This window comes from Drosophila miranda, chromosome 3, assembly GCF_003369915.1.
Source record: "Drosophila miranda strain MSH22 chromosome 3, D.miranda_PacBio2.1, whole genome shotgun sequence".
Classification (NCBI taxonomy): domain Eukaryota; kingdom Metazoa; phylum Arthropoda; class Insecta; order Diptera; family Drosophilidae; genus Drosophila; species Drosophila miranda.
The window spans coordinates 3,922,642-3,941,435 of NC_046676.1; the positions used below are offsets into that span (position 1 = coordinate 3,922,642).

Genomic DNA, 18,794 nt, shown 5'->3' on the forward strand with positions numbered 1-18,794 from the left:
GGAGCTGGCGTCAGCTCGGAGCTGGCGCCGGAGAGTCATCGTCAGTTGTAAGTGAACCTCGCTCCTGACAAGGGGGCCAGCGAACCGAACAATATCTAAGAACGAATTGCCATAGTAGCAAAAGTAGCCCCGTCCTAGTGGCCTGGTGCTGGCGTGACAAGTAACGAAAACAAGAATTCATAAACATTCACCCAACAGAAGTAGACACATATACATACATATATATATATGTATATATATATACATCCTTTCACCTTGGGTCGAGTGTCACATGTAAATCGGAATTTAACTCAATTTTTATTACATTAGTTCGCCCTGTGATTGTGTGAGGAGTCTTGCGTGGTTCGTTCAGTCGACAGTTTCAGTCAATCGAAGCCATGGCCGATGAGGGTGAAGGCGGCAAGGAGGGTGAAAAGAAAATCCTCCACGTCTATCCTCTAGTAAAGGTTTGCAGAGCAACTTAATGAACCTTACAGCATGTTCGCAAGATTAACCTCAGTATTCGATTTTCCTCGCAGCACTCGGACATGAATGAGGAAATGCGAACGGAGGCCATTGAACTGAGCATCACCGCGTGCGAGAAGTATTCGTCAAACTACGAGGTATGTGGTGGGGGCAAGCCTATTGGGTAAGCTTCACAGTTTGCCTGGTTTCGTTTCAGCAAGCAGCCAAGATCATTAAGGAGACCATGGACAAGAAGTTTGGCATCTATTGGCATGTGGTTGTTGGCGAGGGATTCGGCTTTGAGGTATCCTATGAAACAGAGAACATTCTGTACCTATTCTTCGCCGGCAATCTGGCCATTGTGCTGTGGAAGTGCTCTTAGAGAGCGAGCGGGTCACCAATCAATCAAACGTACCTAGAAACCTCCCAAAGAGAAGTTTATTTTTGTATTAACTTGAGTTTTACATAAGCGTATACAATATACAAACGGCGTACCGTACAGTTAATGGACTCAAATACGCACAAGTAGCAGCAAAGGCGGATGACGGATGAAGAAGGAACCAACCGACCAATACGACTGATTTCCATGGTAACTTTGGCAACCCCCAGCCCTTCCTTCCGTTTCGATGTTGCTTCGTGAGAAAAGAATTTAATTTTATTACGAAATGTACCTAGTCGCTAACATTTTGAAAACACAAATCATAAATTGTTGGTATGCACAAAACGAAAACACGAACACCTGAACGATTCGCCTACGCATAGACATCCTCACGATCCGCGCCGGCGCCATCGCCACCATCCTCGAGGTTCGAGAAAAGCAGGAAGTGCGACGTGCGGTGCAGTTCGTGGTAGAACTCCTTTGGGTTGGCCAGCTGCAGTTCGTACTTCATGTTGGGATCGTGCCGCACTCCCATGAAATTGTAGTTCCAGCTGCTCTGCGCGGGCACCATGAAGAAGCCAAGGAACTTGTTCGACAGCAGCATCTGAACTCTTTCGTAGTGAGAGGGCAAGTAGCCCTTGGGGTTGTTTCCCTTGTCCGTGTTCTTAGAGCCCCACTCGAAGCCCGATGGGGTCAGTTTGTAAGCGGTCAGCGAGCAAGAGCCGGGAGTGAAGGAGCAGGTAATTACAATCGTCTTTTCGCCGTCCCAGTTGGAGTTCTCCTGCATGATCTTGGCATGGGTCGTGATGTCCTGCGGCGATAGCTGCGGCAACTCGTTGGGCTGCGTGTGGATCCAGCCCAACGGTTCCATGTCCTTGAGGTACTGATGGGTGGGCAGGGTGTTGGGAAGGTTAATTGTCTGGTGCGTGCCCCATTGTGGAGGCATCACAATGCAGCGAATCTCCTTCACCTGCGGGTTGTCCGGCGGACTTACGCCGTAAAGATATCCCGCAATCTGCGCTCTCAAATCGGAGATGGTGACGAACTTCTTGAGTATGTTCTTGGGCAGAATGTAAGTATAGCCAGTTTCCTTGATGTCATCGGAGCTGACATATATGTGATTCGTTCGCAAATGCAGATTCGTGGCAGAGATGGCTCGCACGCGCCACTCAGTCTTCGAGCTGAAAGTCTGCGTCTCGTAATTGGATGTGGTGGAAGTGATGATCTCGTCGCCGTGTTTGTTTGTGGTGCGCGTGGTGGTCGCCGTCAGTTGATTCTGCTCCTTTGTCTGCTTCTCGATCTCTGCTATCTGCTGACGTTGCGCCGATGGCGCACTGATCTCCATGCCGAGAATAATGTCGCGGATCTCCGACTGTGTGAGTGAGGCCACGTTCACGTTGTTCTTCTTTCCGTAGTCGGCTAAAATGAGATCCTTGAGCTGCACCTCCACCTTGATCCACTCCTCATCCGTCAATGTTGGCCAGATATGATGGGCCTCGGTAATAGTGGTCTTGTCTGGCTTTAGGATGATCTTAGTGCGCTCCGTATTCACATGCAGGGCTCGTAGGATCAAAATGAGACGGCTGAACGCCGTGTACGAGGAAATTGTCTTTAGCCAGTCGTCGTAAAGATTAAAGAGCACCATTTGGGGCTCGGTGGCCTTCAGAATCAGATCACCAAACTTCTCGACTTTCAAGCAGGCCTGAAAAAAAAAAATAAAAAAATGTATTAGTTAGATCCATATGTCAGTAGCTGCGCATCCTAGGCACTAACCTGGAAGGGCAACTGCAGCTCAGAGCCTTTGATGACTATGTTGGGAAAGTCGAGCAAATGAACCTCGAGAGGATCAAGCATACCCTTGCGCGTCACAATGATCTGTTTCGGCTGCTCCTCCACGGGCAGCGAGCGAATCAGGGCAGCCACCTCTTCAGCCGTCTTCCACTTGGCCAACTGACCCAAACGTTTCTGCCCCGCCCATACCGAAGTGTGGATAATCTTTAGGAAAAGCTGGCCCGTCCGGGGATTGAATATAAAGATTGCGCCGTTTATCGGCTTCGTTGTCAGATTGCCCTCGAATGTCTTATGGATGGTGACGCGGTACACGTTGGTGTCGTCGACAAACCAGATGATCTGATTTGAGAAAAGTTCGCCATAGTTCTGTGAGCTCAAGTAGGGTTCCGTTGGCTCTGAGGAGTACAGCTGCAGAGCCTTGCGGATGCGCTCTCGCAGGACATAGAGGGCCGGATTGGCCTTCATGATTTTGGCCATGGCCTGCTGGATGAGAGTCTTGCAGCCAGGGAACCAATTTCCATATGCTGAGTGCAGATTGTAGGCCAGATCGATGGCAATCAGGATACCCGTGGGCGAGGGATAAATGGACATGTTGTCTGTGGTGTAATCAAGGAACTTGGCCCTCGCGTAACGCTCCACATCGTGGGAATCATAGTCTCCCCAGCGCAGCTGAATGTCTAGCCAATACTTCTGAGTGGTCGTGTTGTCCATGGTGTCCTTGGTGTCGGCCAACAGAGAGGGTCGTGACACGTTCCACTTGTAGGCGGGGAAGAGTAAAATGTCGGCACAGGAGGAGTTCATCTTGTAGGACTTACGCGGATGGATCGTCTCCTTCTGCACCGTTTCGATTTCAAGAGCGTCCAGCTCCTGATCAAACACCTGGCACAAGTCCATCACAATGGACTCGTGTATCTTCTGCCACAAATGGGCACGGAAAATTTGAATCAGCGAAATCTTGAGCGTCGGAATTTTGCCATGCATGAATATGCCAGTCAGATCCAACTGCACCTGGAAGCCCACATAGACATTGGCGCGGTTGATCGTCGGCGACCACCAGAGTGTGAAGCGACGATTCGGGATCTGATTCAGACCAGAGCGCTGTGCATTGGTCAGTTTCTTGTACTTCATGGACTCCTCGAAGCCAGAGGCCTTCTCCCAGAACAGACCCTCCCAGGTGGGGAAATAGGTGCCCTTGAACAGAGTGTGCTCGAGAATTCCCTCCACGCCGCCCAGCGCTTGGATCATATCCGTGCGATAGTTGTTCAGGTTCCACAACTTGCCGTCGTGGCGTTGATGGGTCCACCAGAAGGGGTTTTGCTTCAGCACCTGATACTGCTTGAACTCGGTGCGTATGCGCCAGCCCTTGTCATAGGCCAGAGTGTGGCGGTCCTTCTGGAAAAGCGTGTTGATCCGAGGAATACCCCGATCCCAGCTGTCCTCGAGGTCCTCCAGCGTAAGGCGACGGTTCTGAGCATTTGCCTCCTGGCGCTTCAGCGCATACTCCGCCCAGACGCGCTGCGAATCGATGAATTCACTCTCCCACGGCTGAATGTAGCGATACAGATTCGGAATAAGCTGATCCTCGTCATGGGACATGCCTTCAAATGAAAATCCAAAGGCATTAGGAAAAAATCATCACTTGGACACATTCAAATTGAACCTACCCGATCGGAAGTGGGTTATTCCCACATCCGTCTGCTTGGACCAGCGCAGATCGGATTGCGGAATGAGAACGTGGCCCATGCTCAACATGCCGAGACCTCCCAGCTCCTTTGGGGTGTAGAACACGACGGGCGGAAAGCGCGAGGGCATTTTCGAGTTAAGGCCAATCTTGATGCGCGTCTGAATCTTGTTCTCACACTTGACCAGTAGATCCAGCAACTCCTGGGTATTGACAACAGCCTCGCGGAAGTACGTCATCAGGCCAATGAGGGCCGTGTTCCATTTGTTAACAATCTGAAGAGCAATAGAACCGTTCAAACCGTCCAAACCGTACAGTTCTAGTACTACGAGTCTAAAATAGTTACCTTTGTAAACGTGGTGGAACCGGAAGCCATCAAGATCTGGCGCACCCGATTGTGGAAGCGTCCCAGCGATTCATCGTCCACACGCAGGAAGCATTGAGCTGTGCGCTCCTTGGTTATTTCGTTCTGCAGATTCCACACGCCATCGCGATGTGTGAACTCTTCGTTTTGGGTGCGACACTACGTGAAGAAAAGTCAATTATTAGCTGAACCTGGATTATGGATTGGAGCTATAGGAACCTTTGGCAAGATTCGACACTCAAAGCCGCTCATGTTGAACAGCAAGTTCGGATTGTCCTTGGAATAGACCGAAACAAAGGTGCTTTCCCAGCCAATGGTGGTAACAGAGCGCGGCAAGCGGTTCTTAATGTCCCAGAAGACGGCGCGGCCTCTGCAAATACATAAGAAATTACATAAGACACTTCTCTAAAAGTATTTTTGTACTTGGAAAACTAACAGATTGACGTCGTGTTTCATTAAACGCATACGAGCATCGCGGGGCCAGCATTTCTTGTTATTGTAGCCGACAATGTTTTCATTGTTGGGATCGGGATGCTCGGTGAGATACCGCTGGATGAGGTCTCGCGCCTCCTCCGCCGAGAATCTGAAAAACAAGTGTATGCGATCGACGTAGCGACAATACAGTCGAATAGGATGTGCTGTCTCCGTGACTGCGTCCTGAAAGGTAAGAAAATCATTGGGCATTTGCGGAGGTCCGGCCATCTCGCTGGATCGATGCAGGCCCAGCACCAGGAGGTCCAGAACCAAGCCATAGTATTGCGTTATGAACGAGGAGAACTGCAGGCCACGGATGATGCCATAACTGTTGGTGTGGTTCATGTCCTTGTAGTTGATCACAACATTGTTCTTGGCCGTCATATAATCGGCGATATTATGGTCCACGATCAGGCGCAGAAGACGGTTAAGCAGGGTCAAGTCAATCTTCTCGTATAGCTTCTCAAAGCGCGACTCCAGCAGCACATTGCACTCGCCCTCGCCCACATCCCAGACCTCCTGAAGATTGTTGATGCCTAGATGAAGGAAAATAAAATCGTTCTTGCTTTAGGCCAGGGCTAGCTTCACCTTCGTTTCTGTTTTAGTTCACATGATCATTATCTGAGAGTGTAGGTGTGGGTATCAACTTTGGCGTGAGGTTTGCAACAAGGGGATGATCAAATGCATATCACTTTGCCACAAATCACACACCCAAAATGCCCACGGTCTGGATTCCTGGATACCCAGGTATCTGGGATATAAAAACTTTTTTTCTTATCTAGCTTCTACCTTGACACCACTTATAGGCCAGGAGCGGCGGGGGCTCTGTGTCGCTGGGCTTGATCCAGGGGGGAAACAGCCTCCGCTTGTCTGCCTCGTACCAGAGGTACTGGTCGAGATATGCGTCCGTGATCTTCTCCAGCGGTTCCACCTCATACACGGGTATCAGATGGCTGTACAGGTCCATGAACTCAATCCCCACCTGTAATCGAAGTCAAAATCTATAGATCGAAGATCAATCGATCAAGAAATTGCTGTGACAAACCTCTTTGAAAGCCCGCTGCGTCAGCAGATGACGCTTGATACGAGACAATGCCTCGTGAGGATTATCGTATGCTTGTTCGATGAGACCAAGCTCCTCACGCTGGCTTTGATTCAAGCGCGACTTCACGCTGTAGGCCTCCTTTAGTCGCTCGAGTGCAAGGATCAGCAATTTTGTGTCGTGCTTGTAGGACAGCGGAGGGAATGGGATGGGCGCAAAGCGACGTGACTCCAGCCAGTGCACTGTGGTGGTGTAGATGGCCACCGCCTCCTCTGGCGATATGTATGGACCATCCTTGAGGTAGTTGTGTTGTCTTTCCTGCTCCGCCTTCAGGTAGAGACGAGTGAGGCGGCCCAGATTCTTCTTACATACGGTCTTATCCACGGTAGCACCTCGTCGGATGCGCTCTCGGTTGTAGTGGGCCGTGTTTGTCCACCAGTCCGCCTTCATTTTCACATAGCGGAGGATCATATTCTCGATGGGTATGGGGAGGCCGGGCACCTTCCACGGAATGTTGGCTTTCCAGCAGCGCCAAGCCTCCGACAGATGCTGCAGAATAGTGCGAGCCTTGTTTTGCTTAATGCCCTCAGGCATCATGTCCACGATGTCGTGCATAACAGAGGCTCGCAGCTCCAGATCGAAGTGCGACTCGACGCGCTGCTTGGTCACGGTTTTGGCTACGCCCTTGGAGTGGCGTCCTTCGAACTGACGGGACAGCAGATTTCCCAGCCAGCGTTCCAGCAGGGGAGTGATGCCTCGCATAAAGAATAGCCACACCCGCCATCCGGGTGCCCAGAAACCACAACCGGGTCCCTTGCCCACGGGTCCCGTGTTGAAGCGGTAGTAGATCAAATGCTTCAGATCCTTGCACATTCTTATCTGCCTCATCAGCTTGTACTTATAACGATACATGCCAGTGAGCTGACCGACATGCGCGAATATGTACTGCAGGCCATCGGATAGCTGGAAAGCATCCACATTATTCAAGCGATACTGCACGTGGGAGTCGATGATGAGCTTGGTCAGACGCAGGATCTCTCGGCACAAATGAAACGCTAAAATACAGAAAACACACTCCAATCAATCTGATATATCCTATAGAGAATCCTATAGAGTTGCGAGTATCCCAACAACTTACCGTTGCCGAAACGTGACTTTTTGCGCTCTTTGGTAGTCAATGTCTTGACCGGCTTCAAGTTGAAATTATAGTCCAGATGCAAATAGTTAAGATTTTTGCGATGAATCAAGAGATTTAGCATGTTGTATCCCTGACGGCACACCTGCAATCCAGCCTCAACCCAATCCAACGTGGTGGTCTGGAAGAACTTTGTGGCCTTGAAGGACCGGAACAGGTATCTACAAATGAGAATATATATTAGAATATGACTATGACTAGCTACCAGCAACAGCTTTGAGTCTGTCAAGAACGGTGCCTTCACGGAAGGATAAACACGAACATCGATCGATCGACTCGGCTGAGGAGATTCATGCATTGTACCCTCCGGAACCGATTTTAATTGAAATATATATCTTACCGTTTCTTTTGCGGCTTGGGCTTTCGGTGCTTCAGAGCATTTAGTACATAATATTTCAGCAATTTCTGATAGCTGACGCGCACCTTGACCGGATGGCCAGGTGGACAGTGCTCCTTGTACCAGCACTTGACCAACGGCACATCAATGGCTCGACGGGAGCGACCGGAACGCATGTTGAAAGGGCGCGGAGCCCATAGCAAAGCAATTCCATTGGCGGTGTTGTCGGTGTAGAGCGGCGTGTCCTGCAGGAACGGCTGCACTTCATCCGGGAGCGTAAAGTCCTCATCGTCATCAGGCAGGGGTTCCTGCAGCTTGGAATTTACATTGCGATGCGAAATGGGATTGATGAGCGGATCAAAATAAAACGCAGGCAAATCGGGATCTTCAGTCTTGATGTAGACCACGTTGGGTGTGTGATACCTGAAAGTAAAACATAAACATGCGAAATTAATTAATGCGAAATAGTAAAATCTTGGCGGAGAATCCTAAAAGCATTCTCGCCCTGTTCCAGTGTATGCAAGTATCAGCAGCCACGATTTATGCTGTTCAATCGTCACGAACATATTCATTGCAACTCCCTTTAATCGCTAAATTAGTAGTAAGCTGGGAGTGTGTCGTTTATCTACCGCGATGCGAAACGTTTCCAGTGAAGTTCTCAACTGGAAACGCCTCAAGCAACGCGCAAATTCAGTAGTTGCACAGATACCCATTCCCTCTCTCCCACTTACTTACCAGCTTAGATGCACAAAGTGCGGCATATTGTTGTACAGGTAGGGAAAAGCAATACGATACTCCGTGCGAATCGGTTGGCGGATGATCACCTTATTTATGTCGTTGAACTCGTTCCAGTCCTCATCGCTGGAAGGAAAAACGGGTTTAAGCAAGGACCAAAATGTGGCGTTGGAAAATGCCGTCGTTACCCAACATTATTATCCTTGATGAGTGGCTCGAATTTGGGCCCGCCCGGTATGGCCATGTTCAGAGCCTTCGCGGTAAAGAAACTCTTCGGGTCAAATAGGTAAAAGAAGTTGTTGTCGACCAGGTCCGTGAGCAACTGGTTCGCCAGGCGATAAAGAGTAGCCAATTGAGGCAGGGACAGATTCCACTTGCGGTAGGTGGACCCATTCACATAGCTGGAATGGTGGTCAGAATGGCGCAGCGGTATTACACGATACGAAATCAATTTACTTAGGATAGAACTCACGGCGTGTCTACGAGGGGACGATGGTCGTAGAACCATTTGTACACGGCATTGTCTTCATCATTATCGAGCTCAATTTGAATGGCTTCCAATGGCTCCACATCCAGTACGTTGTCCGCATAGTCCAGCGGCGGTTCTTCATCGTCAAACGGCGGAAATCGCATACGCTTGAAGTGGCGACGATCACGCTTCTCGCGACGCATCATTATCCACATTGTTCTGGTGAGAAAATCATTTTTGACATGAGCATAAATCCCATTTAGGAAATCGTCTACGTCTTACCCCCACTGAGCAATGTAAACCGGCTCAATAACCCATGGTATTTCGTTAACAAAGGTTATGGCACCAGTGATATGGTACAGCACCTGTACGTCCCGGATTTGCTCCCATGGCATGGGCATATTTTCCAGCAGCTTCAGCACTGCATGTGGCATGTACTTCAGAGCGCCCAAATAAACCCGCTTGTCATGCCGATACTTGCGCGAGGTCATGTCACCATGATCGCGTATAATTTTTCTTATATGCTCCGGCGGCATGTCCTCCTTCTGTGTGTCGACGAAGCCGAACTTTCGCTTCTCAGCGAAACGCTTGGACTGCAGATTCTGCCACTTTAGCGCCTTCTCCTGCAGTTTATCCTCCGTAAGTATGTCCGGCTTTGGCGTGGGAATTTGCCCCAGCCCAGACTGCCCCTGGACTCCGGCCGGAATTGGTATGCCATTAGAATGGCCGCTGGCTGGCGGTAAGGGTGCTCCTGGTGGCGGTATTTGTTGTATCTGGTTGGCCATCTGCTGCTGCGCATGCAATTGTGCCTGCTGTGCGTGTGCAGCCGCGTATGCCTGCTGGGCCATCAATTGAGCGGCCCATGCATTTTGCGGTATCATGTACGGCGGAATGGACATCTTTAGTTGCAACCAATGCCCAGTCCTGTTCGTTCGGTAAAGGATAGAACATTTAGTATGACACAAATGCACATGTACTTATGTACACGTTTTTTCTCAGAGCGAAACGTCGATGCCGCCGCCACCAGCGGCTTTTGCGATTTTCACCACGCCGAAATGCCACAAAGGTGTGGTTTTAAACACATATTTTAGTCTTAAATGAAAAGAGACACTCTTCCCAAACCGGCACTTACCCAGATTACACCTTCAATTTACTGCTTCACCAACAATTAATTAACAATTAACAATTTTCCCGGTTTTGCAAAATTTTTTCAATGCGGCAGCCATTTCTAGTGCGACCGCGGATTTATCGTTAAAAATTATACGGTCCGACACTTCGAAAAATACCGAAACATACCGTCTTACTTTAAAAATATACCGTAAATATACTGATGAGCTCAAGTACTATTATACATATTCCACATTTTTGATCTTCTGTGGAACATTAATAGCTATATAGAACATTTAGGCATGTCCACATAATTTTATCTGATTAATTAATCAATTTTGTACTTAGCTGGCTTATTTTAACCACTTGCTTTTATTGCATTTTACGTAAAAAAAGGTTTTAGCAAAAAAGGTCAAACAAATGAAACGTAAGATAAAAATCGTTCCAATTGCTTAATTTCTTTATTCCGTTGAATAATGCTGCCTAACTAAAACCCTTAGTTCTGCCCACATAATTTTGGGCCGTTAATGAATACATTTTCTACCTGATTGACTACTTTTAAGTACTCTCTTTAAACAAAAAAGGTCAACAAAAAAACAGTGGCAACGTAAGTGAGTATGGAATGTAACGTATGTGCGTATGAAATGTCACGCCAACCGGAGTTTGGGCTCAGCTATACCCTATTTCGTTAATATATATGAAGAAAAAGTTTTTCCAAGCTGTTTTAAAACGCTATTAACATATAAATTATCTCAGATTGTTATGTTTTAGACATATTAATGCATATGATTAGGGTCTTGTAAATATATCTCGATCCCGATACCCATTCTTGGTTTCTGTAAGTGGACCACTACCTTCAAAATATCGTTGAAATACCTTTAAAACAGAGACTGAATTCTATAACATCCATTTCCCCAGGGTATGAGAATTAATGTTGCCGGTAATCAATGTTGTCAACCGTAGAATATTACTAGCTATATAGCACATTCAGCCATGCCCACATAATTTTAATTGGTTAGCTTTTAGTACTTACTTTTATTGTATTTTGTCTAAAATAAAGGCATAAACATAATAGTTCAACAAAAAAAAACAGTCGCAATGTTGCTGGTATTTGAAGACATGCGTGTATAGCTTTTTTACACCCTATTTCGTTAATTTCATATGAAGATGAATCGTAATTTATAAAGACCTTTTCTCAAATTTATATTCTTTAGACATATTCATGTATATTGTTAGTATCTTGTATATATTTATCTCGATCCTGATACCTACGGAGCCTGGGATGACAGACATTTTCTCAACTCTATGACATCCTTTTCCCTAGGGTATGAGAATTAATGTTGCCGGTTATCAATGTTGTCAACCGGTTATTCACCAATAAATACTCGTTTATTATCTTCCGTCGAATATTCCCAGCTATATAGATCTCTCAGTTTTGCCCAGATCATTTTATATGATTGATGAATCAATTTTAATCAGAATTAACTACTTTTAAGTACTTGCATGTTTTTTGTTTTGACAAAAACACGGTTTCAGTCGCAGTGCTGTGACGTCAATGTTGCTAATAATTGGACTCATTTGTTGTCAACCAGGGTATAAACATTTTTAATTAATAAAGACCTGGTCTTAGATTGCATTTTTTTTGTTTTGCCTATTCATGCATTTGATTAGATTCTTGTTTATAAATCCTGATCCCAGTAACAGTTCTTGGTATCTGTAAGAAGAAGAATAATTTCAAAATATCGTTTAAAAACAGAGACTGACTAGTTTCTGCATTAATTAGAGCCTGGGATGACAAATATTTTCTCAGTTCTATAACATCCATTTCCCCCAGGGTATGTGAACATGGAATTAGCAACATGTTTGCGTCAACCGGGTAAAAGAGGTCCTTACCCGATTCAAGTTCTGTTATCGATACTATCAACTGGATTCGAGTGGTGCGCGCCAAATATAAATTTTTTGAATGTGAACGACAAGCATTTAAATGTTGTCAACCGGGCCATCGTTGTTATAAAATCAGAATAAACAAGACCAACCCGGTTTTTGAGTACTAAATTCATTGTGCCAAATTTGTTAATGCCCCATCGGAGAATACATATGTCTAAAAAATTATTAATTATAATTAACTTGTCAAGATATGTATCTTCATGACCCTGATTGGGATAACGTCTATTCCAGACCTCCCAGTGTTTGCCAAATCAATGATCATGTGTAAAATCGATCTCCGGACTGTTGTGAACACTATAAATATTGTAAGCTTGTTGGTTGCAATCACAGTTGAAAAACAGAGCTTTGCCGGGAACAGGTCGTTAAATCTTTAAAAATGACAAAGGTCTGATGACGAGAGGAAAGGGTGTAAATACGTAAATGGGTGTAAAACATTCTATGTTCCGTTTCGCTTACAGACATTTGCTGTGCTTTCAGTGCTGGCTCTTTTAGCATCCTCTACTTATGCCGGACCTGTGGGAGTAAGTGCAAAATTATAGTTTATACCACACTATGCGGACCAATTCAACGTAGATCGATTTGTTTCTTCCAAGAGGAAAATTTCCATGTCCGAGGGTGACCTCTCTACTGCCGACTCTATCGGCTATGGCTACTATGCGGCTCCCATTCCAGCTTACGCTGTATACGGAGGGGGATATAAGTACGGAGGATACAGCGGCTACGGTAGATATCGCACCTACGGAACTTACTATCGTCCACCAATTTATCCAGTCTGGGGCTAAGGCTAATCCCACTCTACTCTATGAACACCACCCTTAAATGAACACTAGCGGCTTGACCGCTATTGTAACCAAAGAAATTGTGTAAACGTACCAAAAATACTGGCATTTGGGATGAAGTTTTTGACCCCAGAAACAATTAACACCGCCCCGGCATAATCGCAATAAAAGCAAAACATCTTATATATATGCTTTATTATTTTTGCTACACTTAGCTCGCCAAAACTGGCTTTCGAGACTGCCAGCGCTTCCGAAGAAACATAAACAGAAAGCCGGGTTGGCCAAGCGTAATTACACATTTGAAACCCCCGACCCCACCTGGAGCAGGGGACTTGCTTGGACTTTTCCCAGCCAATGCTTTTACGGCACACACAGCCAACGCAACCAATCTTCGCGCATTCAAAAAAGGTTGTGCGAAATAACAAATTTTCGTGAATTCAACTACTGCTGCTACAGCTTTATTGTGGCCTATGGATACATCTTATGTACAAAGAATTTACTGGCTAAAAATGGCGACGCGATCCCGAGTGGCGCTTCTGGTGGTGGTTGCCATCATGCGACTGGTTGCGGTTCTTCGATCGTTGATTGCTGGGAGCATGCAGGTGTCGATGCTTCTTTTGGCCCTGCACTGACTTGGTTGCCTTACTCTGTCCGGGCTTCTTGTGTGACGCGGATTGGGTGTGCTGCTTGTGGACGTGTGATGCGATCGGAGGAACTGCGAGCTTGCCATGTTGGATGTGCTCCTGATCGTGTGAATGATGTTTAACTGTCTTCAGATGCCCGTTGCGAGTATGGTGGGCCAGCTGACGATGGTGATGGTTTTCCTCTACCGGATGCATAGCCAGGGCCAGGGCCACGGCCGCCAAAAGCGTTGCCAATATAATAATCTGGAGCAGCGATCGAATACAATCAAAGTGATTCAAATAAAAAAAATCGAAAAAAAGGATTGAAAGTCAAGCAAACGCTTATCTATGTTGATAAGATAAGGTCCCGTCCCATCTCTTTCCGTTTTCCCGGTCACATCAAACACTTACCTCCTTGAACATTGTATCGCTATATATTGTGTATGCTGTCGGTCAGCTTTACAAAGTTTCTGCGTCGAGTGGTGCAAGCGATTTGACGTTCGAGACTCGACTATTTTTCGGAAACTCTTTCATTCCAGGTTATATCGTTATCTGTTATATACCCCGGTATACACGACTCTCTGCTCGGAACTTCATATGTACATATATTTTAGTTGAGCTCGTCAGAGTTTTATCGCATATAAACTCAATATATGTGCTGTGAGGAGTACATACATATGTACATGTTATGTATATAACAATATGGAGTCGTTGAATTTTCCAATGTACAACAGCAGAGGAATTTGCTCTAGAGCTTAAAAACTTTAAAGCGACACATAAATAAATAAATATATATGTATACCGTTTGTGCATACATATACTCGTATACACATGCGTGCACGCATGTACGCAGAATATTGTTATTTTCCCGCTGGCCATCTCATCTGTTAGGACGCTTAGAAATTATTTGTACTTGCCGAAATCTGAAGGTAATCCGAAAAAGCTTAAAAGATATCACTGCAGTTCCAAACGGTAAATTTCCCAAAAGCTATAAAAAAACCTAAAACTTTTTAATATGACCAGCTCCATTTTATGTGGATATGATTTCCTTTCTTCAAATAAATCACGACACTTCAATAGGAAGAAAGAATATAAATACAATACAAATGAATGCTCTTCCAGAAACTACGAGACCTATGAGTAATTCTTAGTTCACAGCGGGCTATGGTTTTGTCTTTGGATTGGTCAATCCAAAGCGAAAGATACAAACTGTCCCTCCCCATTTTTTGATAATAGGGGGTGTCTCCATAGGTGCAGCGATCAGATCGATCAGTTCCGTAGGCAGTAAATTCTTCTGAAGGAAAATCAAGCCCAGCCTGGACTAAGGACAATCTAGAAGAGGACAATCCTACTGGGCTCATCGATCTCAATGGACTATTTTACGGGTATTCCCGTTAGCGCTGACTCGGGATTTGTTGTAATATTAAGGTAATGAGAAGTGAACCACTTGAGAATTTTACTGCGTATTTGGCCCCCTGCGTTATTATCGATACGAACAATAACGTGCGAAGAAAACAATTACTCCCATTTGATTGATTTTTTTGTTGAATCTATTGATTTATAGTTTTATTAATATTGTATTTGCATATATAGTATGTATTTACTGGCGTAGGTGCACTAGCTTATACATGAATATGTGTGTTTCCCTTTGAGTGCTCCTTTGCAGCTGTTTCTCATTCTCTTCGCAAAACGGTGTACAAAATGTTAATAAAAATATAAATAAAATATTTGATAGTATGCAAAAAACATGGGACTACTTGTATTATTCATTCCCAAATGGTTAAATATAAGTAATAAATGAAATAAACTGATTGAAAAAAAACATGGATATAAACAAAAAGTGAAAACATAAATCCAAAAATATTGGTTAATTCACAAATAATCTTATGATTAATACATTGTTTTTTTTTACATTTTTTAGTTTTTAATTTTTTTTTTACATTTTCGCTGGATATTTTTCGGTTATAGTTTGATGTAATAGTTTACGACAATTTAGCTTGCTCTTAACGTGGCTTGCGCAAATAGATTAGTAGTGGAAATTATAGAACGACTACCACAATAATTCGGGCCGCTCTGAAGACGAGCTAAAAACGATTTTCGGTTACATATACACCAAGATTTGAATAAAATGTTTGCTTTCGTTGAACACATTGGGGACAATATGTCGTCAGTGGTCATATGTATGTATATGTTGTGATATCTGGGGATGCTGCTACGTATATTGCAGTTTGTGGATATACATATTAGTGTTGTAATAATGTAAAGGTTATGGTTTGCTTCGGAAATCGTTTCTCGCGCCGTAGAACTACCCCTCGATGGTGTAGAGAAAATAGTAGTTATCCTTGTCATTTATGGCCGATGGTGGGGCCTGTGGTGCCTTTCTAGACATTGGCTCAAAACCCATAAACAAAAATGCCTCAATCAAACGTGTGCGCTCCGGATGGTCTTTGCGCATGGCCATTACAATGCCGTCCACCTCAAGCTTATCCTCGGCAAACTCCAGCAAGGAGAGGAAGGTCTCCTTGGAGCCAGCTGGTGGTAAATCCTTGGGGAAGGCGACATAAAGCATGTTGTTGACTGGGTTCAAAATCGATATCCAATTCGTATACTGGTCTTCGGTCACATGCAGCTTGATGGAAATCTGCACCGGTTGGTCATGCTGCAAGATCTGGCGCAGTACCTCCTGGCAATCATCGTCCGAGCACAACGAATGGATATCGTTGTGCGACTCCGAGTCAGAGCATTCTGACGAGGAGGAGGGCGACGAAGACCGGGAGCTGACCTCGTACAAGCTGCCACCAGCCGAGTCGACCGAAGACTTACGGCTGTAGCCTGTGAAATAAATGAACAAATTCAGCTGAGGAACACAAATCTCCTTCACCATTTGCAGGGCTTACCCGTTAAGAGCGATGCCCTATCGTGATCTGTTCTGTGGTGGACAGGGACATCAGGACCACCACAGAGGCCCTACGCCAAGAGAGATGCGGTAGGACTCATTCGACATGTTCGTGGCGCAAGACGAAGTCGAAATGGTGCGGAACTTGCCATCGGCAATTCCGCTATCATTAAAATCTCTTCTAACAATACTACTAAACATTGGGTCGCTGTGGACGAGAAGAGGAGCACATTAAAAATAAAAAAATTAGTTTTAGTCCCTCTACTGAATGGAGTGTGCCTTCGTCGATTTTGTAGAGGCAAAATTTACCAAATCATTTTGGAGTTAATTGGTGGCGAGAAACACTGCTTAACGGCGCAATAGCTGAGGGCAAAGTAATAGCCACAACGACAGTACTCGTATCAGCAATATGAAAGCAATTCATTTAATAATCTCCACTCACGACAAAAGTACGTATGTATGTGCATTAACAAGTACGTGTTTATATTTCAAAGATTAGATACGCTCGCGCCCTTATCTAAGTCGAGGGCTGACTAACGATAAAAATATATCGATAGGGCCGTGTCGTGAGGCTAATACAACCCTGCGCTCACGCGCACAACATGGCGGCTGGCAGCTGTCAAAACCGCGCCAGACACATACACACACAGACACTCGTCTCGTAAACGTTTGAGAAAAGAAAATTCGTAAAAATATTTCATCAGCGTCGAACTGCAGAAAAATCAATAATTAAAAGCTAAAAACGTTCGGAAAACACATAAAAATAACGCAAAAATGTCAATCGGTGTGCCCATTAAGGTTTTACATGAGGCCGAGGGCCACATAATCACTTGCGAGACGATTACCGGCGAAGTGTACCGCGGCAAACTCATCGAAGCCGAAGACAACATGAATTGCCAAATGACACAGATTACAGTCACCTACCGCGATGGACGCACCGGCAATTTGGAGAATGTCTACATTCGTGGCTCGAAAATCCGTTTTCTGATCCTTCCAGACATGTTAAAGAACGCACCGATGTTCAAGAAACAGACGGGGAAGGGCCTGGGAGGAACGGCCGGCCGAGGCAAGGCGGCCATTCTGCGTGCACAGGGTGAGTAGGCGGTTTTTGTTTTGCCTCGCGGCGCGTCACTTCAGTTTGCTTATTAACGTTTGGTCGATTTTCAGCTCGAGGTCGGGGCAGAGGCGGACCTCCGGGCGGAGGACGAGGTAGTGGAGGACCACCTGGTGCTCCAGGCGGTGGCGGACGTGGAGCTTGGCAAGGCGGACCCACCGGCGGACGTGGACGCGGCGGTTTGTAAGGCAACTCAAGGATTCAAACAATGCATTACTAATATTTAAGTTGAGGGCGTTCTATTATTAGCGGGCGGGGCGAAATTGTTGAAAGGCAACACAATTGTAAACTATGTATTTTGTGAATCAAGAAGATAACTTTTGCTATGAATACAGAAAGAACCTTGAATATGAAAACCAGCCTTATTGTATTATTGTGGCCTGCAGAAAAGGAAGAAAAGTAGTTAAGCCAGCCACCGTTTGGACGAAGTACAAGTTACGAAACTATGCACATGTGTCGGCGCTTTTCGAATATTATACAAAGAGAGCAATTCCATGACAGTATTACAATCTGATTAACTTGACTGTCGACGGATAGCTCTCTTTATTTCACTATTCGTTCAGTATTATACAGAAAAGTGGAGGGGACGACAGACAAAAGACAGATTAGCCCAGACAGATATACAACTGTTAGTGGATTTTGGAACACATTTGGTTAGTTCTGCGCAACGTCGAATATTATACAAAGAGAGCAATTCCATGACAGTATTAAATTGGTACGTTGACTGTCGACGGACAGCTCTCTTTATTCACCTATTCGCATTCGTGTTTTGTGTTCTTCTCGATTGTTAGTCGAACATTAAGGGGGACGGGACGGAACGGGACAGCACAAACAAGCACACCACCTACATATGTATGAATGTATTATTGCTTGCCGGCTGACCGGGCATACGGGGAAATATGCAAAGTATTTTGTTTTTCTCATCCATGCCCGCCAACCAATTAAATCGGCAAACTGCGCACTTGGCAAGGCATTTCAAATTGAGAATGATGGCCAGTCAGAGCGAAAGCTCCGAGTCTTACCCCCACAGGAGCGGGCGAAGCGGTGACAGTGTAATATCCCACTGGATGCAATTCTCGGATGCATGGACATCAAAAAGATAGAAACAGATGGGGTTTCACTGTAATGCCATCGAATGATATATGTACCTATTAAGGGGTTGGACGTACCACTGAATCAGGCGCTCTGGCTGCATGTTGGTCGATGTCATGGAGATGGATGGGCTGGGCGCAATTGGCGTAGCTATTTGTACGGAAAGCAATCACAGCTTCAGTTGGCTTCCACTTAACGGTTTTCTTATCACAGATTAGTTGCTGGTGTTCCTTATTGAGGCTTGGGGTTTACATCGAAAGATCTTATCCGGATTCAGTTTTCTCCCTCCGTTTGCGTTTGTTCTCTTGTCTGAAGCTGAATTGTT

At 45.5% G+C, this 18,794-nt stretch overlaps 5 protein-coding genes, 1 non-coding gene and 1 pseudogene across 9 annotated transcripts; 3 read left to right on the forward strand and 4 right to left on the reverse strand.

Annotated features, from left to right (window-relative positions):
• Positions 1–69: 69 nt before the first annotated feature.
• Positions 70–1,174, forward strand: LOC108159333 (dynein light chain 4, axonemal). 3 transcript variants are annotated; one of them, XM_017292530.2, is made up of 4 exons: positions 70–160; positions 310–446; positions 519–602; positions 662–1,174. In XM_017292530.2, the coding sequence occupies exons 2-4, from the start codon at positions 378–380 to the stop codon at positions 824–826; spliced, it is 318 nt and encodes a 105-aa protein (XP_017148019.1). In that variant the 5' UTR covers positions 70–160; positions 310–377; the 3' UTR covers positions 827–1,174. The 3 variants fall into 3 exon arrangements, with proteins under 3 accessions (XP_017148019.1, XP_017148020.1, XP_017148018.1); XM_017292531.2 differs by lacking the exon at positions 70–160 and having other exon boundaries at positions 231–446; positions 662–855; positions 915–1,174; XM_017292529.2 differs by lacking the exon at positions 70–160 and having other exon boundaries at positions 234–446.
• Positions 1,078–10,154, reverse strand: LOC108159332 (pre-mRNA-processing-splicing factor 8). Its single transcript, XM_017292528.2, has 15 exons — positions 10,044–10,154; positions 9,194–9,835; positions 8,915–9,130; positions 8,631–8,843; positions 8,443–8,568; positions 7,711–8,130; positions 7,314–7,531; positions 6,179–7,230; positions 5,923–6,115; positions 5,096–5,669; positions 4,879–5,029; positions 4,642–4,818; positions 4,279–4,570; positions 2,597–4,212; positions 1,078–2,525 (listed from the first exon to the last, which is right to left on the reverse strand). Exons 2-15 carry the CDS (start codon positions 9,808–9,810, stop codon positions 1,197–1,199), a joined length of 7,194 nt encoding a protein of 2,397 aa, XP_017148017.1. The 5' UTR covers positions 9,811–9,835; positions 10,044–10,154; the 3' UTR covers positions 1,078–1,196.
• On the reverse strand, positions 8,219–8,396 carry LOC117188557. The gene has a single exon (XR_004472651.1).
• A 2,104-nt stretch (positions 10,155–12,258) lies between the features above and the next one.
• Positions 12,259–12,924, forward strand: LOC117187936. 2 transcript variants are annotated; one of them, XM_033390932.1, is made up of 3 exons: positions 12,259–12,350; positions 12,424–12,486; positions 12,539–12,924. In XM_033390932.1, exons 1-3 carry the CDS (start codon positions 12,342–12,344, stop codon positions 12,782–12,784), a joined length of 318 nt encoding a protein of 105 aa, XP_033246823.1. In that variant the 5' UTR covers positions 12,259–12,341; the 3' UTR covers positions 12,785–12,924. The 2 variants fall into 2 exon arrangements, with proteins under 2 accessions (XP_033246823.1, XP_033246824.1); XM_033390933.1 differs by having other exon boundaries at positions 12,559–12,924.
• Positions 12,925–13,176: 252 nt separating this feature from the next.
• Positions 13,177–13,891, reverse strand: LOC117187935 (histidine-rich glycoprotein-like). The gene is made up of 2 exons (XM_033390931.1): positions 13,779–13,891; positions 13,177–13,631 (listed from the first exon to the last, which is right to left on the reverse strand). Exons 1-2 carry the CDS (start codon positions 13,788–13,790, stop codon positions 13,248–13,250), a joined length of 396 nt encoding a protein of 131 aa, XP_033246822.1. The 5' UTR covers positions 13,791–13,891; the 3' UTR covers positions 13,177–13,247.
• A 1,027-nt stretch (positions 13,892–14,918) lies between these two features.
• LOC117187933 lies at positions 14,919–18,775 on the reverse strand (annotated as a pseudogene).
• On the forward strand, positions 16,872–17,736 carry LOC117187934 (small nuclear ribonucleoprotein Sm D3). The gene is made up of 2 exons (XM_033390930.1): positions 16,872–17,356; positions 17,431–17,736. Exons 1-2 carry the CDS (start codon positions 17,038–17,040, stop codon positions 17,562–17,564), a joined length of 453 nt encoding a protein of 150 aa, XP_033246821.1. The 5' UTR covers positions 16,872–17,037; the 3' UTR covers positions 17,565–17,736.
• Positions 18,776–18,794: the final 19 nt, after the last annotated feature.